Source organism: Amphiura filiformis, chromosome 7, assembly GCF_039555335.1.
Source record: "Amphiura filiformis chromosome 7, Afil_fr2py, whole genome shotgun sequence".
Classification (NCBI taxonomy): domain Eukaryota; kingdom Metazoa; phylum Echinodermata; class Ophiuroidea; order Amphilepidida; family Amphiuridae; genus Amphiura; species Amphiura filiformis.
The window spans coordinates 61,206,499-61,234,178 of NC_092634.1; the positions used below are offsets into that span (position 1 = coordinate 61,206,499).

Consider the following 27,680-nt stretch of genomic DNA (forward strand, 5'->3'; position numbering starts at 1 on the left):
AACTGGTTTGTTGTCTTAGCTTCTACGACTGTATCTGGTAGGTTGTTCCACTCTGAAATTGCTCGGACTGAGAATAAATTCTTCCTGCAGTTGAGGCCCTTCTTCAGTGCTGATCTGTACAACTTGCAGTTGTGTCCTCTTCCTCTGTGCCTCTGGGTATTCAAGGTGAAGAGCTTTGTTGATGTAATCCCTTCCAGTCCTTTCATGATCTTGAATGTTTCAATCAGATCTCCTCTTCATCTCTTGTTGTCTTTCTGGGTAGCACAGATGTCTAATGCTAGGGATGAGTTTTGTGGCTCTCCTTTGTACTTTCTCCATTATAATAATATCATTCTTGAGGTATGGACACCATGCTTGGACTGAGTACTCCAGGTGAGGACGGATGTAGATTTTGTATAACATCGTGAAGCTTTTCTTGACGAAGTGCTTGAAAATGCGCTTATTACTCGTAAGCTGTTCATCGCCTTATTCGCCGCCGCTGCACACTTCCTGCTCGCCTTTCCATCTTCTGTAAATATCACTCCAAGATCTTGCTCTTCCATGCCATGTGGGATTACCTCATCACCAAGCTTATATTCAGTGCCTTGGTTTGTACTTCCCATGTGCAGTCTGTTACACTTACTCGCAGTGAATCAGAGTAACCATGTATCAAACCATGTTTGAAGAACATTGATGTCTTTCTGCATGTTGTTACTGTCCTCTTCACCAACCATATGCCTGTACACTTTGGTGTCATCAGCAAACATCTTGACTTCTGATTCAGCATTCTCTGGCAGGTCGTTGATGTAGATCACGAACAAGATTGGTCCCAGGACAGACCCCTACGGCACACCACTGTTAACATATGTCCAGTCTGACTCTGCATCTCCTACCGCCACCTTCTGCTTTCTATCAGTAAGGAAGTCGCTTATCCAAGCGTGAACCTTCCCCTGAATTCCATATGCCTGTAACGTTGCCAGCAGCCTCTTGTGTGGAACTGAATCAAATGCTTTGAGTAGGCCTAGTCCAGGTAGATCATATCAACTCCCCCTCCATAATCAAGCATACTTGTCACATCCCAGCAAACACAAAACGTTTTCGACATCATTCGCAAAAGGTTATAAAAGGTTGTCAGAAAACGTTTAAATGTCGGGTTATATAAAGGGTATATTAAGAGTATAAAACGTTTTCATAACCTTAAAAGACATTTTTGATAATCTACTGCTCAGCAAACAAAAATGTTTTACAGAAAACGTTTAAATGTCGGGTTATATAAAGGGTATAAAAACGTTTTAATAACATTCCAAAAACATTCTTGAAAACTTGATACAAAACATTCTAAACAGAATGCCCAAAATATTTTCAATAACGTTTTAAAAACGTTTTCATGGCCTTCATATAACCCGACATTTAAATGTTATTAAAAGGTCTTGAAAAAAAAAACATTTTAAAAACATTTCTGTGTTTGCTGGGTTCAAATATTTTAACATAATGTTATCTAAATATTGACACAATATTTGGCAAAAATGTTTGCAAAAATAGTTTACAATAACATTTTTTGAAAACATTTAAAAATATTGGTGTAGTGTGTTTTTATATAAAACGTTTTAAAACGTTATCATGACCTTTATATAACCCGACATTTTAATGTTATTAAAACGTTTTTACCAAAACCAAAAGCCAAAATATAACTTATTTTAAACGTTTTTAAAACGGTTTTGTGTTTGCTGGGATCTTCAAGTGTTTCCAGAATATTAGTTAGGCACGATCGCCCTTTCATAAATCCGTCCTGGTCGTTGGATAATAACTCGTTGGCTTCAACAAGCTCCAAAATCCTCTCTTTGATGATAGACTACAAAATTTTGCATGTTACTGATGTAAGGCTCACAGGCCTGTAATTCCCTGGTGACTTCTTTGCTCCTTCTTGTAAATTGACACTACCCTCGCAGTCTTCCAGTCTTTGGTCAAACATTCTTCATCTACTGACTTCCTGAAGATGATAAACATTGGCTCCACCAATTCCTCAGCACAACTTGCCAGCAATGGTGGGTGTATGTTGTCTAGCCCTGGTGACTTATCTGGTTTTAACCCTTTGAGTTTCTTGGTGACGTCTTCTATTATAAAGAGACAGTCCATCAAACCATCTCCAAAAGTTCGTGTGTCTAGGTGCGGTATCTCCCCTTCTGGTTTTTTGGTAAACACGGTCTCAAAAAGCTGTTCAAAACGTTTGCTGTTTGCTCCTCATTCTCCATCCGGTTGCCATCATCATCTTCTAGTCTGGAAATGCCATACTTTACCTTCTGTTTCGCTCTCACGTAGTTGAAGAGCTGCATTGGCTTGTCTTTGAATTCTTTCATTATCTTCTTCTCATATTCAGCTTGTGCCTTGATAACATCTTTCTCGGGTTTGTTCCTTTGCTTCACATACTCGATATAATCTTTATATCTCTGTGTCCTCCTATATTCCATATACAATTTCTTGACTCTGGCTTTCATCCAAAGTGGCTTATTGTTAGCACCCATTCTCCCCTTGGGTACATGATCATCTACAGCTTGGTTGTATTCAGACTTCAACACTTGCCAAGCATCTTCACATTTCATGTCACCCGTCTTTGACTCCAAATCTACATTGGCAAATCTCTGCCTCATTGCATTGTCCCCTTTGGCAAAATTCAGTCTGTCCTTTGTTGAATGAATTGTGTCAGCTCTACAAATGTAAGTCCATATAAGGCAGTCATGGTCACTTTTGCCAACTTCTGGTGCATGCTCAATATCTTCGATTGAATTTTCATCGCTTGTAAACACCAGATCTAACAGGGATGGTTTCTGCCCTGCTCTATGTTTGGTCATCTTTGTAACATGCTGCACTAGCAGAAGATCTTGAGTAACATCCGTAAAAGCCTGGGGCTCCGAAGAAGTAGTCTTCTTAGAGCTTCGTTGTTCTGACTATTTGGGCTTCTGTATATAAGCCCCACTAACATTGTTCCGTCCTTATTCAGGTTAATTTCACACCATACTGATGATTCCATCATAAATTCATCAAACTTGTAGCTCTGTACTGTAACCAAGGTTTGGTGTATGTGAAGCACTACTCCTCCTCCCACTCCGTTGCTCCCTTCCTTGTCCACTCTAAACAAGTTGTGCCCGTTGAAGGCTATCTCACTGTCAAAAAAACAGTTGTTACACCATGACTCTACAACCCCAGTGATCTTGGGTTGGTACAGATCAATTATAACGTCCATCTCCTGTCTCTTGTTCATTATACTTTCAGCATTAATAACACTTGATACCTTCAATCTCTTGAATTCCCTCTTTATCTATCTGTTTCACACTTTACTTATCCTTATTCTTCTTTTGATGTGCAAGAGCTGTTGCTGTCCTTCTCATCATTGAAGGTTACTTTTACCAGGCTTCTTTGCCGCCGTTGGACTTGGTCTGCTTCTTTGCGACCTGGTAATTACATTACACATTACTACTCCTGTTGCGTTGGTTTTTAGAATTTATAGGCTTGAAGGTGCAAGGTTGTGCGTGCTGTGCGTCTGTGCTGTCAATATGAGTATGATGCTTACTTGAAGGCAGTGGTGCCTCCTTGGCTGCTCGGCTGGCCCCCGGTTGCTCCCCTCTGTCTCGAAAGGACTGATCTCCTTCACAATCCTGCCATTAAGTATGATAAGATCTTCATCGCCTTTATTCTTCCTAAATGTATGCGCTGTTCTACGTTTCCTACTCAATTCACTCTCTCTAAATGTCCGGTCAGGCGTGATGTACATATTGTTCCAACCTGTGTTCTTAATGGTTTTAAGCGTACTGGCTTTGGTTAAAGTTTGTTTCTTTACTTTGGTGCTACTTAACATCACTCTCAACAGTCTTGGCGTGGGTGTCGCCATTAGGTGTTGTTACCTTCTTTCACAGACGAGTAGGTTGACGGACCTCTGTTTCAGTGGTTTCAATCTCTAACTCATCGAGTATATGTTCCATGCAGGCTGTCATCTCTGAAGTTACCATGGACACATAATACACATTGACAAAGAAAGGTTTATGGATTCCCGGGAAAACAGTAGCAACATTAACACTAGAGTCGCTTACCGATGTCCCAGTGAATTCCACATGACGTACATTGTAATTGAAAATTTCCCTCATTTCCTCATCCTTATAGTTGAAATCTTCCAAATTTCGAGGTGGAGTTAGCTGTCGTAAATCGTCAATTGATTGATTCAGTGCCATTGCAATTAATATGATACTATCGTACAATGTTCGGTCTCTGTTTTTAACGATGGCATCGAAGATGTTAGTTTCTGTCCAATACTCTTGTTGTTCTGTGGTCGGTTTCTGAAAATAAGAAAGTTTATCAATTAAGGTCGTTTTTCGATACAAATTGACTTCCAGTAGAGAAAATCAGGAGCCATGTTTTGGTTGATGCTTTGGTTATTACTTCTTGGTCTTATTTCTTCGTTCGTTATCTTTAAGTCAACCCTCCATATTAAAATGATCATATTAATCATTGTTCAGCACTCCTCTTAAGGGGGTACTACACCCCTGGCAAATTTTGTGCCTGTTTTTGCATTTTTCTAAAAAATTATAACACATTGGTGACAAGTTAGATAGGTATATTATAGGGGCAAGGACTACAACTACTGTACTGAAAATTCAGCAACTCAAAGCAAGTAGTTATTGATTTATTGATCAATATTGGTTTCCCCTCATTTTTTACTGTAACTCCACAACTGTTGTCTGTGCTGAAATAAAATTTGCAGTGCAGTAGTTGTAGTCCTTGCCCCTATAATATACATATCTTACTTGTCCCCAATACGCTATAATTTTGGAGAAAACTGCAAAAATAGGCACAAAATTGGGTAGGGGTGTAGTACCCCCTTAAAATGATCATATGAATCATTTAGTACAGTGATAGTGCCATCCGTTGTTGTTTGAGCAGTGAAAATATGGTTGTAAACGGGTTTTATGTTTTGAAAAAAAGATGCCAACAAAACGCGTACCGCAACTAATAAACAACGCGTCGGCGTCAGCGCGTCGGGGTACACGCAATTTGATGGGGACGCAAATAGCAAACGAACGGGGACGCATCCCGCTAGTTGTAATAAATTTACATACCAATCCATTAAAGCTGATGTTATTGACGTCATCGGCGATGCGAATATTATGAGCAAGAAATGTAGTGGATAAGCCTTCAAGTATTTGGTACATTTCACATGGCCCTGATGAGCCTGGCCAGGCAATGCTTCCCTGTGCACTCCATCCATATAATAAGAACACATATTTGCCTCCATACAAACCGTATTCATATGCCTGAACCGAATGAAAATAAATGAACGTAGTTGCAGTGAAGTAGTAGAATTCTGATTTTCCAAGGTGTCTTTCAAGGCATGTGAACTCAAACACGAACCTTTACCTTGTTAGCCCCAAGCGTCGAGTAAATAGCAAGAAACAAATAGCAATAATTTAATAATTTCTCTTTTCATCATACATTTCGTGCCGGGAGTCCTTGCCGTCGTCGAAAATTTCCGCCAGAGCTCATTACCATAGGTCTTATGTGTTCAAGTTGTTTAGATATTTTTAGAGAACAGAATATGGCAAGAGTACCTGGCGGACCCACTTTCCACGATTGGCTCCCCCAAAAGCATGCTGCCTATTAAGGTTAGCAACTATTTTAAACTGTTGAGATTTGGTAGTTCACAGCATATTTCGAATGTTAGTGAGCTTTGCCAAAAATAGCATTGATCATTTCATAGCGAGTGTGTAGAAGAATTCAAATATCACAGATATACTTTTGTAGGTCCTGTGGTTTATGTGAGTTGTGTTATAGAGAGGGCTGAAACAACAATTTTGTAAACCGTACATAACTCATTAGCAATAATAAATCAAGCCAGTTTTCAGAGTATATGATTCGTATAATGAACTTTTGTAAAGCATCAGAGTGTTATTTTTCATTAATATATTGATTTAGATAATGAAAATGGATTTTTTTTGGCTACTTTGATCCTAGAATTGCAATTAAATTTGTTGATACGGCTTTGTATCTTTTATGATGTGAATTTTTGTTGTTTTTACCTTGCACATAAACCATAGAAGCGAAGATTTGTAAACGCTGATTATAATGATACGGGCATCGTGGCTCTGAAATGCATTAATCAACAGTATAGTAATTAGTAGTAATCAATAGTAAGCAATATTAATCAATAATAGATACGGTACATTGTTTAATTAGTTGTTTATTACGTAACTCGCACAATATTAACATCGCGGAAGACGACATTATCAATAAAGACACGTTCTGGTATGTATGGTAGAGGGGCACGATATGCGGTGCACATCAATTTGCGGAGCATCAGCCTAAACAACTCTTTTAAAAAGTCCTGTAGAACATGTGAGTGGTGAGGCCCAGAAAGGACTTCCTGGTAGGGCCCATTTGACTACAATCTTGGACATAATTCTTGGAACGCTTGCGTGTAAATAACGTACAATTGTCACCCACTTTCCCCCGTGCAATGTTGAGAAATGCAGTGGCGTAGCGTCATAGGGGCACGTGCCCCCCCCCCCCAATCGACGGCAAAATTTAGAAAATCCCACAGGAAAATTGCCCAAAAACGGCTTGTGCCCCCATTAAACCCGGTGCCACCACCCAATCATGGTCGGTGCCAAGACCCCATCCCCCGCCACCCAATCGGATGACCCACGCTACGCCACAGGAGAAATGGCAATGTCTTCAGCGTGTTCCCAATGTGTTCCAACATTGATTGATGAGGAGAGGGGAAGAGTAAATCATTGTTGTAGGTATCATGTTTGTTCCAAAACCCAATATACGTCAATTCCATGTCGAAAGAAATTTATCTTACTTGATATCTACAAACCTATTTAGTGATATTATACTTACTACCAACATATTTTGGATATGTGTGTCCGGTTTCTCGGGATTTGACATCGCTTCTACAGTTACAACAGTGATCTTCGCGTCGTACAGTCTTTGCAAAAGATCTTCTATGCACTGTTACAAAAGACTAGCGGGTATAATTATCTCCCCATAAGCAAATTAATTATCAACAAAGTATAAAAGATTTATAACTGCGTTTGTGTCATAGACCAGACGGGAAGTCCTCTTTTGGTATATGCACCATGCTCTTTGCACTCGCCTTTTCATCACATGATCGTGGTTTGAGGCGCAGGATACTTCGATGAATTTTCGCCTGATGCATGGCCGGTTTGGGACATAATATGACCGGCTACTATGAGAATAATCACAAGTTGGTAGTTTCGAGACATCCTGGTTGCTGAGTTGATACTCTTTGTTTGCCATGCATCAGCAGTATGTCCTTCGTGAATGGTCCTGTGCCCCCACGGACGGACATAGACATACTATTGGCTTAAATATTTGCGTGTGAAACAAAGAACACTAACGCAGCAGGCAGGATGTCTCGAAAATACCAACTAGCCACTTGACCCTCAATTCGGTGATGCATGTTACAAATGCCTTGAATAACGACCGGGGCTTAAAGCACGTAGAGGTACCTTAAAAGGAGGGAAGCTTTGTCACTAAACCAATGTAAAGTCACTTAGGTCATCTGGCATCAAATGTGGTGTCGTCACTTACAAAAATCTGATTGGACATTTCAGAAACACCCGATACTCTTGACTATGTATATTGCAATGCTCATAGGCCAGTGTATATGTGATTGATTTAGGGATTCAATCATGTTTCACCGTTGTTCATCACCGATTAACAACGATGCGTCCGCGTCGCCTGAGTGGTTTACTCCGCGAGGGCAGCTTTAGCTGCCCGAGCGAAGTAAACCACTCAGTATCGTATGCACCGAATATGCACCGAATAAGGTCCTTATGCACAAAATAGTTAGACCGAAGTGGAATTTAGTACCAGGAGAGAGGACATTTCCTTTACATTTTCTTAAGTTAATTTGTATTATTTTTTAACTTTACATTTTTAAATTCTAAAGATTTAGAAATCTTTAGAATTTACCAGCTACTGTAGAAAGGAAATAAGAGTAAAGGACCATTCCTGATGGAACTAAATTCCACTTAGACCAGGGCTAACTTTAGACCCGGTTTAACTCTTTTGTGCATACGGACCTGAAAGGTTTAAGAAATCTAACCAATTAAAAGAACGATTTTGTCTAGAGGCAAACAGAAACGAATCAGCTGGTCGTTGGTTTCTCAACTCCACAAAATTAAATAAATAAATTGCACCGTCCCGAGCAAATCAATGGGACTAGCTAACTTGTTCCGAAATACGAAAACCTTAAAAAATCCAATATATATGTACTAGCACATACGCTTTTAAACATGACCTTAAAACAACTATTAAAATATGCCCATTTAGTATAAAAATTTGACTCCGTTTTTCTAGGAAGTCGAACAACCGACATACATTGTACAAATCAAATTGTACATCCAGTCAATGCACAAAGAATGTAGATCCAGAGAACTAAATGGATTTGCTGACTTCCTATACAGAAATATAATGTGATATCGGAGTGAAATTTCCGTGGGAGGGGGGCAATTCTACATGTTTGCACCAAATAGAGAAAGTCTCTTCAATGATATTTCGTTCTACCTGGGGGAAGGGGGTGAAGCTACGTGGTTTTCGTTTTTTGTTTTGTTTTGTTGTTTTGTTTTGTTTTTTGTTTTTTGGAGGGGCGAAATTTCCCTATCCCCTGCTACCGCCACTGGGTGAAACTGAAACTTACCTCGCGGAAGTATTCTATATCATGAAAAACAACAGCAACTCTCTTCCATTTCATAAGCTTAACCAATCCAACATGAGCCGGATTTATGTCATCGATTGATGCCCCAGTTTGAAGAGTTAATGGAAATCGTATAAGATCCCTCAAGGACTGAGAATAGGCTGGTGTTACCTTCATAACAAGATAATGATGAAATATAAGAATTTACTAAGATATAAGTCCAACAAGTGTTATGTTCCACCAAAATATTTCATAATATTTATTGATATTTATCTTCATTTGTTTGTACATTGAATATTCCAAAAATTCAATGAAAAATGATAGTAAACACTCATACATAATGTAAACTACTAGAATGATCATCATTTCCACAGAGTGAAATGGTAGCGCCATTACAGTAACCATTACAGTAACCATGTACACAGACGAATGATTCTGATTGGTTTGTGTTGAGGTAATGACCTATTTTTAGAAATGTTCTCAGGGGCAGTGTAAAGTTGTACCAGGAAACCAGCTTGCTGTCTTTTTCGTTTTGAGGAGTATGCTATAGTAGCGCCCCTGAATCCAACAAGCAATGTTTCGAAAAACAGGTATTTCAGATTTATTAGCATAGAGCCAAAGGACGCGACAATTGTACAATGACCATGCAATGACACCTATTCCAAGCCACTGTAGAAAGCGTCCTCCTGTATGGTTATGAAACCTGGACCATCACCAATGGATGGATGCTATACAAAATGTTACGATCAGCACTAAATGTGGGCTGGAAAATGCGTATCACCAGTAAGAAATTGTATGAGGACATTCCACCTGTAACCTCGAAAATCAGCACAAGACGGCTACGGTTTGCAGGACACTGTAAGAGAGCCAAAGGGAGGATTACATCTGATCTGGTTACATGGAAACCCACACAAGGAAAAAGAACCAAAGGACGTACCAAGAAGACGTTTGTGGACCTGCTTCAGATATCACACCACCAAATAAATACTATAGAGATATGTACTAAATTCCGCTCAAGAAAACGTCATTTTTTCTTCGCAAGAGCGACTCAGTTCTTAGCGACAGCTATGATGGTTGAAATTAGCCCTAGCCTGATTCCTCTGACTGGATTAAAATATAGGTTGACCGTCATTATTTTTTTACGACTGGCCCTCGAAGTCTATGATGTCCGGGAATTACCTAATTTACCTCCCAAAATCATGCCAGTGTTTCTGTACAGAAACGAGTGCTTAAAATCATTAAAAATACTCGATCTCTCCCATCTGTGGTACACTTGCAGGATTTGATATTACTAATCATGACCAATCCAAATTTAGCCAAAGTTATGCAATTATATTGGTAACGGACCGCTCCGTTCTGAAGGATGCCACAAAAAAACGGTACAAGCTACATTTAAACTATTCTAAATAGGTTCTAGAAAATATAGTTTTGTAACATGTCCTAAATTTTAGCTAATTTAGATGTTTGGAGAGGGTCGCACTTTTGTGTTTTAGGAAGGATATGTAAACGACAGATAACACCAAAAATATGAAGAAATTATTTCCAAACCGTGTTAAGTCAACAATCATTATGTTGCTCATTTTGAAGAATGCTGGTTAACAAAAAGCAGGTCTTTGTCACATTTCGTGAACAAAGGTACACATACCATTGTTTCCTGTCGTTTCCTTTATAATCGGTTACCCAACTGAAGCTATAATACCAGCTTTATTGCGATGTCGCACATTGAAAACAGACACTTGTGCACAACCAGAGAAGATCTGATTTAATCAGTTGAGCTGCTTCAAAGAGTGTTATCTTGGTTTAATAGCTTTTAATGGGGTTTAAGTCCTGCAAAGGTCGAGATGAATTCTACTGTAGACATGACTGCATCATGATTTGTTTTTTGAAACTATCATAAATATTTAGGCCTATATTGAGGTAAATATAATTCACTTTATTTAGGCTTTTCTTTTTTCCCCATGTTCGTAAATGCGTAGAATAATTACCTGCATTATATTGAATATCGCTACGACTGGGTTAAGCAACGTTGATATTGATGAAAACGGTGGTCCAAACATTATCGGAAATGGAGGTCCATTATAAATGTAATCGTACAGTACTGATAGACCTGTTGTTGTGTTCTGAAAAAAAAGTATACGTTGCCTTTTACATCATCAAACGACTCAACATATGATATTTATAACGATTGTTTCTTTGCACTTGTAGCTAAATATCATGAATATGGACATGTGTACTTTCTCACATCCTTTTCAACAATATCATGACTACAGCCTGTCTCAAAACAAATTGTGCAAGTGAAAAGCGCCCTCTATGGCAATTAGAAAATACCATTGTGACATGATGCTTACATCAACGTCAAGGGCGCAGTCTTAGCTCTCAGATGCCGTTCGTTCTGTTCAATTTGCTTGTTTTAATCTCGAGATATGTTTAGTTAACCACGATAGGGTAGAATCACAATTGTGCCACTTTTACTAGGGAAAAGGGCTACACAAGTAGGCCCTAGATCAATGATGAAAGCTGAAGTTGATGTGTCTAATGCACTCCCCCTCCGCACACCGACATCGCCTGGCTAATAATTATTTGGTGCAGCAGAGACATTAAAATGAATACACGGGATCGATACACGTGAATTGCTATGCACGATTTTGATATCAGACGAAAATCTTCGGATACTGGGTTACAAAATGATGAATATCTCCCGTAAATGAATTTTTCTCAAGAAACCAGATGTGGTCTCATACACTTGAAAATACGTGTTGAACAGATATTATAGTCGTTAGCGTGCGCTTTGAAAATTGGCCGTGCGCTTTGAACTCAAAATTTGACCAAAACTCTCAATTTTATATTGCGTTGGTCATGTAGGCCTATGGACTACAGCGCGCAGCAGGCTATAGCGGCACTCACTCAAGTGGAGACAGTATATTAACCATTGACCGCAATGTCGTATACAAGCTTGCTCACACAGCGAGAAATCAATTACCCCGTCTATTGTCATAGCCTTAGTCAGGTCACTTCGCTAATAATATGCATCTCATAAGGTCCGAATAAAATAGCCATGTGTGGCTGTGGATTCAATCTACCATGGCGATTTCTACTATGAAGATATCGGGGCGATGTCACTGTGCTCCGGGGCTCGTGCATAAGACGCATCAACCTCAGCGCGCATGCATTATTTTGTCTAATTTCTCTCCCAACAAATAATATGCGTTCATTAACCTATAAGTTTGCAATATTTGTTTGTCTTGATGTCTTGAGTGACAAAGAAAACAGTATTAACAATGATAAAATCATTGACATGCACATGTATTTACTTTTACATCAGAATGTAAAATATCTCTTTCTCTATTAACCTGTTTTAAGTGGAAAAAGAGAATCATAAAATTCATGACAAAACAGTAAAAGCTATTTTTTATTGTTGTATAATTGATGCGTTCTTTTTATATCACAAAGGAACTCTTGATAAACTTGATGCTATCATTGATTTACATGTACAGTCCTCTTGATCTTCCCTAGTAAAAGTGGCACAATTGTGATTTTACCCTTTCGTTGTTAACTAAACATATCTCGAGATTAAAACAAGTAAATTGAACAGAACAAACGGCATTTGATAGCTAAGACTATGCCCTTGATATAAGCATCATGTCACAACGGTATTTTCTAATTGCCATAGAGGACGCTTTTCACTTGCACAATTTTTTTTTTGAGACAGGCTGTATATATATAGAAATTATGAAAAGATGCATTTGTAGAATTGTAGAATTAAAATTGATTAGATTTTTTAATTGCCGAATTTTCTATTATAAGGATAGTGTCTCACCGGGAAACATTTCTTGGCGGGAAAATTCAAAGTCGTCCAGTAAAGCCGCTTCCAGAATGACTTTCACGGGGACAAAGGCAAAATTGTGACTCTAAAATAGGCCAAATGTTGCCAATTTTGTTCTAAAACAGACCAAGGGATTAACATGGACATCACGCAATTTTGTCAGGGTATTTCGAGCCAGGGGAGACTTGCCCCTCGGTATCCGGTCGTACGCCACTGGATTAGGGTAAATCACAGAGGATGATTTAAGCACTTCCCAGCAAGTCTTGCGGTTAGCACAGCTGTGTGAGTGAACATGACACCACTGCCCGCCCACTGAATACACACGTGCATGGTTAAATTTGAATTTGGACAGATATATTTACAATAAAAACACCTTCAAAAGGTTGGTCGATTTCACATTATGTTATCTACAGAAGGTGTGAATTATCCTTCATGCATACATCACTTTAGATCTGAAATCGACCAAGTAATAATGACACACGGGCAATTCTAAAACAACATCTTTTGCACAGAGTTCAATGGGATTTGAAAAGTAAAGTGGCAGTTGAAACTCTAGTGGTAACACTTTTACAGTGCATGATGGGGCTTCCTTAAATCATCCTCTGGGTAAATCATAATAATGTAAGATTGGTCAATTCGCTGTCGTAGTGCACGTTAGAATATGACCGTTGCTAGGTCAACTGGGTCACGCTTTCTTTGTTACGAACCACTGATCGAAATGATCACAACACAGAGCCTATGGCATATCGAAATTCGGAACAGGTGCATGAGTCCAGGCTTGAGCAGTAACCAATGGTTACTAACGTGCACTACGACAGCGAATTATACTGCTTGAATTAACTTCGTTTACCGCATCTTAAATAACTATGATGATAATAATTTTCATACACTCTACTTACAGGAACAATATCCCATCTAAAACATATGTAATAGTCATCGAGAATTCCCTCAATCCCATTGATGTGATTTGCAGCGGTTTCCGCTACCATACCCAATTCACGAGCTTCTGACTCTGTTTCACGAGAAATCATCGCGCGGAGATGAAGAAGTGTTTTGTTTCCTGGAGTGAAACACGGTGCATGATGACTTCCATGTGTACTTCTTGACCATACAGCTGATAAAAGCAGCATCAGTATGACAAAAACTTCCCTCATGTCTGTTATTTAATAGTGATTGGTAGATCTTAGGATTTGTACTCAATTTCAAATTAGATATAGTGCGAACGGCCCCTTTTCATTGATATAGCCTTTAAATACTGATACAAAGGTTAATTAATCTAATTGCTCTTCTTTGTGTCGCTGAAGCAAATTATATTTATAAAAACATCTTTGCGGGTAAGGAGTACATGTATAAGTACATTTAATTATCTAATTACAAACGAAGCCCGTTGATATGGCAACCAAAATAACTCTGAACTGTTAATACATTACCCTAATAGCAACAATATTAATAAAACCGACAAGTTAGATATCATGTAAACAATGAATTTACAATTTTATAATGTATTCGCCGCTCAACCAAAGTTGAACAAGCCCAATCGCCATTGTAACTTCCGGATTTTGAGAGCAGTTTTGGGACACCTTGACCTCTGACATATCGGGGAAATTGGTATAATTATTATCAATTAATTTATTATTGTCATAATGTTATTATTAAAAATATTTTGAAAATTAATATCTTCAATAATAATGTTTTTTGGGTTTGTTTTCATTCTTGTAAATCATTTTAGATTAAAGTTTGTACGCACAAAAACCAATTTTTCTGAATTTTCCCAATAGATCAGAGGACAAAGTAATACATGTATAAGTACATTCAATTATCTAATAACACACGAAGGAAGCCGATATGGCAACCAAAATGACAATGAACTGATAAAACATTACCCTAATCGCAGCAATATTAATAAAAACCGACAAATTAGATATTATATAAGCAATGTATTCATACCAAGAAAAAAGAATATGTAGCATATTTGAAGTAGTAAAAGAAATTATACACATGCATTCAAGTAAATGAGGCTTAACTGATACCATCGCGGTACTTTTATGTTTCCGTATCAAATCCGCAGGTTCTTTATTGTTAAAGTCTCTGATTTTTCAACTGTTTAACTTTCTTTGTCATCACCCTCCTTATCGTTCACACTTTTTAAAAATCAAAATCGAAACTTAACTAAGATGAGTACAGTAACTGTACAATATTTCGTAACGCTAATACGGTATGATTTTAACCCATTTCAAATTTCGAAAGAAAGAATGTACGTTTGTCTTCTTGTCTGAAATTTTTAAGTCTGTTGCTTTTTTTCTGAGATGAGAAAGCGATGATTTTTGTGGAAAGTTGAATATACATTTTGCGTTTCAATGACTAATTGAAACGTATCACAGTTTATTAAGGCTAGCGAATATTTTAAAATGTTGTAATTTGGTAGTTCATAGCATGGCTTGCGAATGGTAGCGAGCTTTGGCAAAAATTGCACAATTGGTCATTTCATAGCAAGTGTGTAGAAGAATTCATATATCACAGATATACTTGTGTAGGTCATGTGGCTCTTGAGTTATGTTGTAAAGAGGGTTGAAACAACTACACTTGTGTAAAACGTACATAACTCATTAACAACAATAAATCAAGCAAGTTTTCAAAGTATATGATTTGTACTTCCGTAAACAGATGCATCAGTAGGGTTGTAGATCAAACTATTTCTTATTTTGCGTGACAAACCCAGAAATATTACTCACGGCTTGAGCTTTCGCCATCTTGGCTGATGGCTTGATCACAAGTGTCTGTTGTGATCTGGTCCACTGCGTTTCCCGCGGAGGTTGGATGCACTCTCAAGCCGTGAGTAATATTTCTGGGTTTGTCACGCAAAATAAGAAATAGTTTGATCTACAACCCTACTGATGCATCTGTTTACGGAAGTCAGAAGTCGTTACGGACAACCGGCAGTAAAACATATACGTGACATAGAGAATACTGAGAAAAAATTAGCCCGACACCGTCAACATCTAACATTCACCCACCGCTGTAAAGACAATGGCATTACTCCGTCTAGCCTCAAAATCCGCTGTCCAATCAACACGGAAAAGGCGAGAAATATCATCCAAAAAGCGGAGAAAGACCTAATCGGTGCGCGTATTCGTGTAGTAAACAACAAAATCAAATGTTTAGAACGCACGCAAAAATCACAAAAAAAAATGATCTAGAAACACTAAACATCGACCCGGAAGTGTGTGAACACATTGAAGCACATTTGGTTACGAAGCGAAAATCGGTCGAAAACAAAACAAAATTGAGACACAAGGAGAAATTACATCGTCTCAAAATCAAGCATGAAGCCAAAAGCAAGAAAGAGAGCAACTCAGAGCCTGACCTGAGTGGTACCCAGTTGAAGAAGTGGAGAGATAAATGGGTTAAAACATATCCGATAAACCTTTGTCGGAACCACAACAGAAATTGTTAGCCCGTGGATTGAATTTTGCTGTATCGGTAAACAAGATCCCCCATGACGCACACCGACATCGTCTGGCTAATAATTATTTGGTGCAACAGAGACACTAAAATGAATACACGGGATCGATACACGTGAATTGCTATGCACGATTTTGATATCAGACGAAAATCTTCGGACACCGGGTTAGAAAATGATGAATATCTCCCGTAAATGATTTCGTATAAAGAAACCAGATGTGGTTCCTTGCACATGAATATATATTTTGAACAGATATGATAGTCGTTAGCTTGCGCTTTGAGACAGTAGCTTGCGTCTTGAGTCAAAAACTGACAATAATTCCGCAATAATTCTGATTTATATGTGCAGAATTATATAGCGCAGTGTATAGGCCAATCGTGAAGGTTGTCTAAAAGAATATGACCTATGGCATACCATGCTTAACTGACACACAGCGAGGTGAGTCACCGAGCTAATCGGAGCTATTGTCAGTAGCCTTAGTCAGATGTCCTTCGGCCTATTATATTTAACAGGTCGATATGTATAATGGTCATGTGTGGCGGTGGATTCAATCTACCATGGCGATTTCTGCCATGAAGATATCGGAGCGATGACACTGTGTGACGAATACATCATGGCGTGCGAAACAGCGTGCAAGAAATAATTGCCATGGAAAGAGGCACAAAATCTGAGAGCAGAGGTAGTAGGCACTTTAAAAGCAGCAAAAACTCCAAAGTCCAACATAACCAAGGAAGAACGAGTGGCATTAGGTGAGCTTAAGAAATCTAAAGATCTTTTAATCATGGGTGCTGATAAAGGAAAATGTACGGTGGTACAGTCTAAAGATAGTTATGAACAGAAGGTTAATGAGATGCTTAGCGACCAAAACACCTATGAAAAGTTAAGCAAAGACCCCACTCCTAAGTATAAAAGGAATTTGGTTGAAATCATGAAAAGACTCAAATCTGAAAATAAAATTGATGAAGGCCAGTACAGGTTATTATACCCTACGGCGGAAAATACCCCCAGACTCTACTGCACCACCAAGATCCACAAACCTGGGAATCCCATACGACCAATAGTCGATTACACGGGATCTATTGGTTATCAGACTTCCAAAGCACTTGCTGAAATCCTTGCTCCATTAGTAGGCACATCTGAACACCATGTGGTCAATTCAAAATCCCTAGCCGAGGAAATGACAGGTGTCTAACATTGATGGTGGTGATATTTTTAATTCGCACGACGTAGTGTCGCTATTTACCAACACGCCAATTGAGAAATGTCTGGACATCATCAAGAGCCGGCTGGAAGACGATAATACACTCAACGAAAGAACTAAATTGAACGCCGATGACATCATCGAACTCCTTCAATTCATCCTGACCACCACATATTTCAGTTTCCGTGGGCATATTTACCGCCAAATTGTCGGTGCTGCTATGGGTAGCCCTGTCAGCGCAATTGTTGCCAACCTTTTTATTGAGTGACTGGAGAAAGAAGCCATCATGACAGCTCCGATTGATTGCAAACCAAAATTTTGGAGGAGATATGTGGATGATGTGCTGGAAATCATTCAAAAGGACAGTACACAGAAACTTACCGATCACTTAAACACAATCGATCCAACCGGTAGCATCAAGTTTAGGCATGAAGAGGAAGACCAAGGGAAAATCCCATTCTTAGACACCCTTATTGTGCGCAAGGAAGATGGTTCTGTAAAGTTGCTCGTATACCGCAAGAAGACGCATACAGACCAATACCTGAACTTCCAATCCCAAGACCCCCTCCATCAAAAACTTGGTGTCATCAGAACACTTATGGACAGAAAAGACAACATAGTAACTGAAGAAACTGACAAAAAGGATGAGGAAAACAAAATCAGAAATGCTCTTTCAGATTGTGGCTACCCCAAATGGGCACTAGACAGAGTGAAACAACAGATGAAGGATAAACCGCAAAAACAAAAGAAATCAAAGAAATTGGAAGAAACCTCATCAAGAGGCATGGTAGTGATACCGTACGTGGAAGGACTGGCAGAAAAGCTACAGAGGATCTTTCAAAAACACAAGATCTCCACAGCGATGCGTCCAACCAACACCTTGAAAAACATCTTAGTTCACCCAAAGGACAAGAAAGACATTATGGAAACCAGCGATGCAGTATATGACATCCCCTGCAAAGGCTGCGATAAATCATATGTCGGCGAAACTGGTAGACCCTTCGGAGTCCGGATAAAGGAACACCAGAAAGACTCCGAAACTCTCAAAGACACTAAATTCACCAGATCCAACAGAAAGGCTTCCACTACAGAACAACATAAATCCGCAATCACAGATCATGTCGCCCAGGAAAATCACGTCATCAACTGGGAAGAGGCAAGCATTCTAGATGAAGACTCTAACGCCACATCAGGTAGAATTAGAGAAGCAATACAAATACGCAGAAAGGGGGCTAAAACTATCAACCGCGACGACGGGGCTTTTTCTCTCAGTCACGTATATGATCCACTGCTAAAACCAACTTTCAACCCTGGGAGTGCATCCAACCTCCGCGGGAAACGCAGTGGACCAGATCACAACAGACACTTGTGATCAAGCCATCAGCCAAGATGGCGAAAGCTCAAGCCGTGAGTAATATTTCTGGGTTTGTCACGCAAAATAAGAAATAGTTATATCATTTGTAGAATGAACTTTTGCGAAACATCAAAGTGTTATTTTTCAACCATATATTGATTTAGATAATGCAAATGTTTTTTTTTGTTTGTGTTTTTTTGCCAATTATTTTAATGCTATTCAGTCCAAGTTACCGAATGTTTAGTTAACAACGGAAGGGTAAATCACAGTTGTGCCACTTACTAGGGAAGAGGGCTGTACTTATGCACTCCCAAGACCCCCTCCATCAAACAACTTACACACTGGAATTGGGAATTTCCGATTCGGTTATTGGATGTGAATGTATTTTGTATCAGCCAAATACGCTTCATCCATCAAGCAATATTTCATAGCATCGCAAGCAAGTATATGGGTAAGATGATCAACGAAATCTATTTCAGGCCTTGCCGTTTGAGACGTGCGATCGCTCTCGCTCGCCACCACTCAGCCAAACTCAATTTCTAGTGAGCGATTGTCCACTCGCCATAGACACTAAATATCGCCCGCTGCAAATCTCCCAATATTGCCCAATGTTTCAGCTGTTTCAAGGTATTCGATTTATCGTAATTAGTCTGAAACTGAAAGAGAGTGTCAACATGGCCAAAGTGTCTCGAATTGGTGCATACTCGTATATGAATCTTTCAGACCTAGAAAGTGATTCGAACACTACCGTATATACTACTAGATAGCAGTTCGACCACTCGCCTGGCATCATGCTTGGAAATGTTATGTCTACAATATTATTATTCCGAAGTGTCTTTATTCCGAAAATGAAAAGTCTGTTTTTGCTTCGAAGGGTAATCATGCTTGGAAATGTTATGTCTGAAATATTATTATTCCAAAGTGTCATTATTCCGAAAATGAAAAGTCTGTTTTTACTTCGAATGGTAATTTTTGCGAAGGGTTATCCAAAGTGTCCTTTCTCCTAAATTCAGATTCAAGCCCTTTCGGGGCAATAAGCCTTTTTTTTAATTTTAGAATAATGATCATTCGGATAAAAAAAATCAGGATGAACATTCTAAGTGGACAATGTCGTCCGTATGAACGTTGGTGGACAAGAGATCTCACAAATTAACCACTTTTTTGTTTATTTCTTTTTCACGATTTCAACTCTATTTCTGTCGTTAGAGTTTGGCGGTTGATATTTCACCGCATTATATGGATCGGTTTTTTTAATTTCTTCTTTCTAAAGGCCATCCCAGTTCATTTGTTAATATAATCGCTCGCATGCGGATGATAAATTACGTTAAATTGAAACCATTAGTTAAAGTGTTTCAACATTAATCAGCTCTTTCCAGTCTGCCGCCTGGACAACCAATTCTTTAGAAATGCTTAGTCGCGCTAAAAGTCGATCGATACATGTAAAAATCAGCACAATTCAGAGATACACCTTTTTGCTATGAAATTAATTTTCTCGGTCAAATATAAAGCAATATTTTTTTTTCTTCAGTAATGTCAGTTAAAAACTTAGTGCTTGGATATACATTTTTTTTTATCATGGTGTTAAAATTAAGCATCAAATTGTGTCTTTTAGTGTGATATTTTTGATTTTTATAGGCCTTGAATTCGCCTGCGAGCTTTTTACGGAATTCATGTTTTAGCGTCTCAAACTAACATAGTTTGCTAAAGAAAGATATTTCCCACCTCTGTAAAGCACATCGTGTGGGTCTATATGTTATAGTTTTGTCAGAATTTCCGTTTTTGTTTTACCCTTTTTCCATTCATGATCCGAAAATGTCAAACTAAGTAAAAGTAGGCAATGGTGAGTACTTTTATCTCGAGAGCAACCAGCAGAAATAGTCGATATTTCCTTTGTTGTTATCCAGGTCAATTTTTCATTGAAAGCAAATTGCCCGACCAGCGATTAAATCCCCAATTGGGTGTTCTGGTTAAACATGATCAGTAGGAGCGCTATAGGTCTGGGAATTTCTTTGCTATATTGAAGTTCTGGCAACACTATAGCCATGCCGGTATTCCTATTAAACCCAGGGATATCGATCCACAATGCTAGTACTAGCCTTTAGATTTCACGTGTTGATTTAGAAATTTTTTCAGCCGACAGTGAAAGATGGTGAAATCAAAACGGAAATTCTGACAAAACTATGATATATAGCTCACGGTGATGTGCTTTAGAAAGTTGGGGAAAATCCTTCATTAGCGAACTATATTACTTTGAAAAGCTAAAAGGTTGATCCAAGAAAAAGCTCGCGGGCCGAGCTGAAGCCTATAAAAATCGAATATCTTACACTAAAAAATGTTAACTTTTGACTTTTTGTTATATTGTTGTCGTTGCTTTTTCAAAACATCATGACCATCGCTACTGTGATTCCTTAAATGGTCAATAACTCTTACAAGGTTAGCAAACTATTTTAAACTGTTGCGATTTGGTAGTTCACAGCATCTTGGGAATGGTAGTGAGCTTTGGCAAAAACTGAATTTTCACTACCTTTGTAAAACGTATATTACTCATTTACAACATTAAATCAAGCAAGTTTTCAAAGTATATGATTTGTAAAATGAACTTTTGCAAAACATCAAAGTGTTATTTTTCAATTGATTTAGATAATGAAAATCGATTTTTTTTGGCTGCTTCGACCAACAATACTCTTCGAATCCGTTTATTACACATAGTTGCAAACATGCATTAGTGAAAAGCAATTACATAAAAGCACTTAAAAGTATTCTGCCGACGATATGTGAATTGTTCAAATATTACGCTTATTTGACATTAATTATTTATGATTTGAGGCATTTGTTACCATTAATGCTCCAAAAATAGAAGTATAATAATAATCTACATCTATTAGGATACTCAGTAAAGTTGCCAAGGCAATATCTGACTGAGAAAACAATACTGACGCCGGTCATCAGACACGGATCAAAAATTGACATATAATAAAATTACACTTAAAGCTACTTAAACTTACAAAATGAACAAAGAATAAATAAATAAACTAATACCACATTGGTTTTCAGTCCACGGGAAACAGACTTGTTTTTAGCCTAATATAACTAAATTGTTGCGTAACACATTATTACACTAGGTTAGACCAGCGTGGTCTTTGAGGCAGAGGTAGGGGTTGAACTCCCCAAAAGCAACCCCATACAATTTAAATACATCTACCCCCCCCCCTCCCTCCCACCCCAATTGAACATTGGCCAGGTAAACACAAAATACCACCTTAATTTTTGACTAATATTGCGCTTTGTGCTCAATTATAACAGTAGCACAGGACCAAAAATATACCCTTTCAGACAACTGGCTACTCTAGATTGGACCATGAATACAATACTGGTTGTCTTGGTCACTATAGGCAAGGAAAGTTACAGTTTATATATTAACAAGAAATACTTATTGATCTTAGACCAATCAAAACAAGGAAATACCAGATACTGTACAGAAATTAAAACAATACAGCCTGTCTCAAAAAAATTGTGCAAGTGAAAAGCGCCCTCTTTAGCAATTATAAAATACCGTTGTGACATGACGCTTACATCAACGTCAAGGGCGTAGTCTTAGCTCTCAAATGCCGTTTGTTCTGTTCAATTAGCTTGTTTTAATCTCGAGATATGTGTAGTTAACAACGAAAGGGTAAAATCACCATTGTGCCACTTTTACCATTTTACTATGGAAAAGGGCTGTACATGTAAATCAATGATAACATTAAGTTTATCAACAGTTCTTTCGTGAAATCAAAAGAATGCATCAATTACATAAATTGTTTTAACTGTTTTTACTGTTTTATCATGATACAGGTATAATGATTCTTTTTTCCCACTTAAAACAGATTAGAAGATAAATAAATATTTCACATTCTGCAGTAGAAATACATTTGCATGTCAATGATTTTATCATGGTAAATACTGTTCTCTTTGTCACTCAAGACATGCCAAAAGACAAGCAAATATTGCACACTTATAGGTTAATGAACGCGTGTTACTTGTTGGAAGAGAAATTAGACAAAATAATGCACGCGCTGATGCTGATGCGTCTAATGTACGAGCCCCGAAGGGGGAGTGCATAAGTACAGCCCTCTTCCCTAGTAAGTGGCACAACTGTGATTTACCCTTCCGTTGTTAACTAAACATATCTCGAGATTAAAACAAGCAAATTGAACAGAACAAACGCCATTTGAGAGCTACGACTGCGCCCTTGACGTTGATATAAGCATCATGTCACAACTGTATTTTCTAATTGCCAAACAGGGCGCTTTTCACTTGCACAATTTGTTTTGAGACTAGCTGTAGAACGGGAGATAATAAAAAAATAAAATGTCTGTGAGGATTGCGGCATACATACCCTAATGCATTGCATGCACAATACGGTAAATATACTCTTACTTGATAATGATGTCTTTTCACTGTGAGAGTTCCATGTATGAGAAAAACGTGCTTGAAATTACTTATTTTTCAATGAAAATTGCATTATAGAAATTCAGTGGTATTAAACATGTAGTGATATTAACTAGTTGAATCGATATCAACTCTATGCATAATGTGATGGGATTTTTAGTTTACAGCTTCGCGGCGTATCGTTAGCAAACGGACATCGTAATTTTTTACTTCCAACTTACTCGTAGTAAACTTACTGAGATCTAGTTATCACTAATTCAACATGTTGAAGAAACTTTCAAAGAGAGAGATTGTTCTCATCATATTGCTTACATCTCCTGTATGGTCTGGAGATACACGTGAAAAGCATCGTGCTCCGTGCTTGAATCCAGGGAATAAAACTACTCTTCATCTCCGAGCGATGATTTCTAAAGATACCGAATCTGAGGCTCGCGAAATGGGTATGGTAGCGGATACTGCTGTGGATCATATCAATGCGATGGCGGGTATATTAGATGGATATTACATATGTTTTAGATGGGATATTGTTCTGGTAAGTGGGGGTATTATTAAAAGTATTTTCATGATTATTGAGATGAAGTGATTATGAAAATTAAGTCTACGTTTTGTCCGTGTTTTGTGTGTGTTTTTGTCTTAATTTTTAATACTTTTTTCGAAATACTTCCTTTACTTTCTCTAATGATGCGAGGATCATAAAGTAGTCTAGGCTTAACTTTTGTACCCGGGCTTTTGTTACTTCAGTTTTGTAAACGGTGGCTTCTTAACACTCAGCATGATTATACATTCATGGATAAAAATTTGGAATATTTGTCACCTTCTTGCTATGACGTGCTTCACTCAATAAAAACACATTTCACTTTATTTCAGAACACGAAAAAAGGTCTAACAGTACTGTATGATTACATTTATAATGGCCCACCTATTCCGGTAATGATTGGACCAAACTATTCAAAAATATCAACGTTGCTTAACCCAGCCGCAGCGGCTTACAACATAATGCAGGTAATTTGAACACAGATTTTGTGTATATATAACATCAAAAAGTTGAGCTTAACAGGAAGTCTACTTTGACCCAAGACTCGTTGTAAATAATTTAACATCATTCACAGACAGGGTACAGCTCTCTTGATCAGCCAGTAGTCCTACAGATTAATTATTGTAGCCAATATCAGCTCCTCGGGTCTCTTTCGGGTAGGCAACTTAATTTTCATGGTATTTCAAACTACAGTAAGCCAAAAAAAGTACCAGTTATGTTCACCTCCTGTATATCCTAAACAAAGACAGATAGGCTACCGTATGTCATAATTGGAACAAGCAGCCAATAGCTGCATCTTTTAACTCGAATTTAAGACCTCATTCGTTGAAATTGTTCAAGAAATAATAAAGACACGGCGATCCCCAAACCCAAGGAAGATACCAATTTAAAAGTTGCAGTTTGCTGCATTAAATGCCCTATTGATTTGTACACAAAGCGTTCGTGCTCAAGAGAACTAGCGCTGCGCTTCCATTGATTATCACGTTAAAACTAGCGCCGTGCTTTCATTGATCAAGAGCACAAAAGTGCAACTTTTGATTTCGTTTTTTTCATTAGGTTTTAGATCACTGTTTCTTTAATTCTCAACTAATTTCAACAAGTAAAGCCTTAAATTAGAGCTAAAGTGTACATATATTGGCTGATTGTTTTAATTTTGACATACTTGTCTTTATTTAGGATATACAGGGGTGAACACAACTGGTACCTTAATTTTTTGGCTTACTGAATGTCAATTTTACCAGGAGAACAAAAAGATGACACTGCTGGGGCTCGACCTTTAATCGTCACGCAACATGCACCCGAGTGTAGTACCTTATCAATTGAAGGGCAGACTAGCTATTGTTGGTCGAAGCAGCAAAAAAAACACCCGATTTTCATCATCTAAATCAATATATTATTAAAAATAACACTTTGATGCTTTGCAAAAGGTATTTCTACAAATCATATACTTATGTATGTTTTACAAAAAGTGTTGATGTTTCAACCCTCTTTACAACATAACTCAAGAACCACAGGACCAAAAGTATATCTGTGATATTGTAATTCTTCTACACAATCGCTATGAAATGATCAAAGCAATTTTGCCAAAGCTCACTACCTTTCGCAAGATGCTGTGAACTACCAAATCGACACACTTTATAATAGTTTCTAAACCTTAAACGTAGACGGCTAAATCTTAAATAATATTAAAAAAAAAAGCAGACTTCTACGCTACTCTAATTTTGTACATTCACCGGAGCGCTTTCATTGGCAAAACCGGCGTCTTCAGCGGATGTTATTGCTCTGCAGATTTGTTGTTGCTAGTGATGTTCAGACATATCCGATGACATCATAGGTGTAGGTGACGTCAGGCAGGAATATGTTGTATCTTAACGTTGCTTCCGGGGGTGTCACATGGTCAATGTGAAACCTTTTGTCACTGGAGGAGGAATCAAGGTTTGTGAAATGGGGAGTGACTCTTCTGAAATTTTCCGGCTCGTTTTGCTCGCCCAAATTTTACGGCAATGACTCTATTGGTCATTTTGGAGGAGCCCGATAAAGTACTAAAATAGAATGGATCAGCGTTTCTTATAATTACCAAACAGGGGCGTAGCGCCTTATGGGCGAGATTATGGAAATTTCCTCTAAATAGATTTTTGTCATCCAATTCTCTGTCCCTTTTCCTTTTTGCCTACTTCTCTTCCTCTTCTATTTTACCCTTAGCTCCCTCACAGTGTCGACACCCAGTGTTATAAATATAAACTTAATACTCCGTTGGTGAGCGACGGGCGATTGGTATTTCACCGAACGCAAGAAAATGATGCCTATCTGATTGGCTAGAAATCGATCGCGTGATCGCTCAGTGGTGTAGTACAAACTCAAAATGGAGACATGTATTCAATTCGATTGAAATCGATATTATATTATTGACGCAGATAAAGAAAGTCGATAATGTACATTGTATTATAAATACAGCACCTGGATCTTACACGGGATCCTTTATATAATTCATTTCTCAAACAGTTGAATATATCACAATTTTCACTTTTGATTTCAAAATCTTTACTTATAAAATGCAGTAAAATATATCCACAGCAAACAGCAAGGCCCCGCTAATTAGTCTATTGCTTTTCGAGTTAGTGTACTGGAAACAAAACATGCGTTTTACCTGACAACAAATCGAATTTTCTATAATGGCAACACCATATGTGGTACTGATCATGCGCAAATTGTAGAATAGAAACTCTACGGCAGGCTCTGTGGTATCTCATATCATGTAAAGTGTATGCATAGCCTGAGTCGCTCGGCCTATCTCGAAAAAATCCGTAGCTTTTAAAAAACTAGAGGATTCGCCGTACTATCACGGCAATTTTTGACACGAAGATATAAGGGATGATGACACTCTGTCCCTTTCATCTTTATACTCCCTCTCCTCTTCTTCGCTTCGCTTTCCAATAACCATGATAACTAAACAAGACCTACGGTCAGAGGCGGATCAAGGTTTTGAAATGGGAAGCCAATGCGACTCTATTGGCCATTCGAGGGAGGGCGAGCGAGGGTTATTCTCCGAAGTTGAGACATGATGCACACATTGGTCAAAATCGTCTAAAATCATCGCAACGCAACGACCGATTCCTTTCCATATTACACATTTGATGATCTTTGTGTAGCGCCCCCCCCCCCACCCGACTAGCATAGACTGCCTTTTAAAAAGTCCGTCCAGAAACTTTCCATTCGCCGGCGTGCAGTGACTTTTCCATTCTAAAATAGCCCCTGCTTTAGTTATAATGTGGATTGTTTGGATATGGGTCTTAAGTTTATATAATGTGGATTGTTTCCCCGAGGGAAGTCCTTGGCTCCCTCTCTAACACTTACGTTTTCCCCGTTAATCTGGTGTCCTTTGCTCCAGTCAATATACTCCTTAATCGCTGACTTAGAACTGATAGCTTTGAATTTTTGTTCTATTAGCGTCTTTTCGATCTTACGCCCAGAGTCACCAATATACAAGTAGTCAACAACAAATCGTCAGAGCAACAACAAATCTTCAGATCAATAACATCCGCAGATGAGCCGGCGAAAGCACGCCGGCCACGGTTGTTTGATGGCATGTAAAAGTGAACACTGCTGGCGCTATTTATCTTAAATCGTGTTTTTGTCTTTACAAGGGGTAGACACTGGTATAATGGCATTAACATTTCAGGAAAAGAGTAACAAATAAACAAGGAAGTTTTCCAAAACCTTTCATCATGAAATGTAAGGAATAACTTATATTATTTGGCTAAATTAAATTAAAAAATAATATGTGTAAATAGCGCCCTCAATTTGCACACAAATATACAATTTATAAAATTAAAAGCTATTAAAAAAAGCTAAAAATGTGTGTATGTAATAGCGTGATAGCTGTTGGTATTGTTGAGGTCTAGATGAACATTGTAATGTTTTATTAGAGTATACCAATTTGAGCAGCGTTGAAGTCTAATTTAGCTTTCTATTTACATTTAGCCCTATGAATATACATCACTATAATATAAAAATGGTACCTTTAATATCAATGTTCGATTTATATCAGGCTGAACTGACACCTCACGCATCGAAAGGTTTGGCTACAAAACGATTGTTATTCTGTTTCATCTTGCTATATCTTGTTATAAAGGTAACCATAGCCTCTTCTCCATCCTTGAGTGATCTTGCGCGCTTTCCTTTAA

General features: G+C 38.2%; 1 protein-coding gene across 1 annotated transcript; it reads right to left on the bottom strand.

Annotated features, from left to right (window-relative positions):
• Positions 1–3,884: 3,884 nt before the first annotated feature.
• LOC140157986 (gamma-aminobutyric acid type B receptor subunit 2-like) lies at positions 3,885–13,543 on the bottom strand. Its single transcript, XM_072181235.1, has 5 exons — positions 13,412–13,543; positions 10,675–10,809; positions 8,693–8,860; positions 5,088–5,282; positions 3,885–4,307 (listed from the first exon to the last, which is right to left on the bottom strand). The coding sequence occupies exons 1-5, from the start codon at positions 13,541–13,543 to the stop codon at positions 3,885–3,887; spliced, it is 1,053 nt and encodes a 350-aa protein (XP_072037336.1).
• Between the last annotated feature and the right edge of the window lie 14,137 nt (positions 13,544–27,680).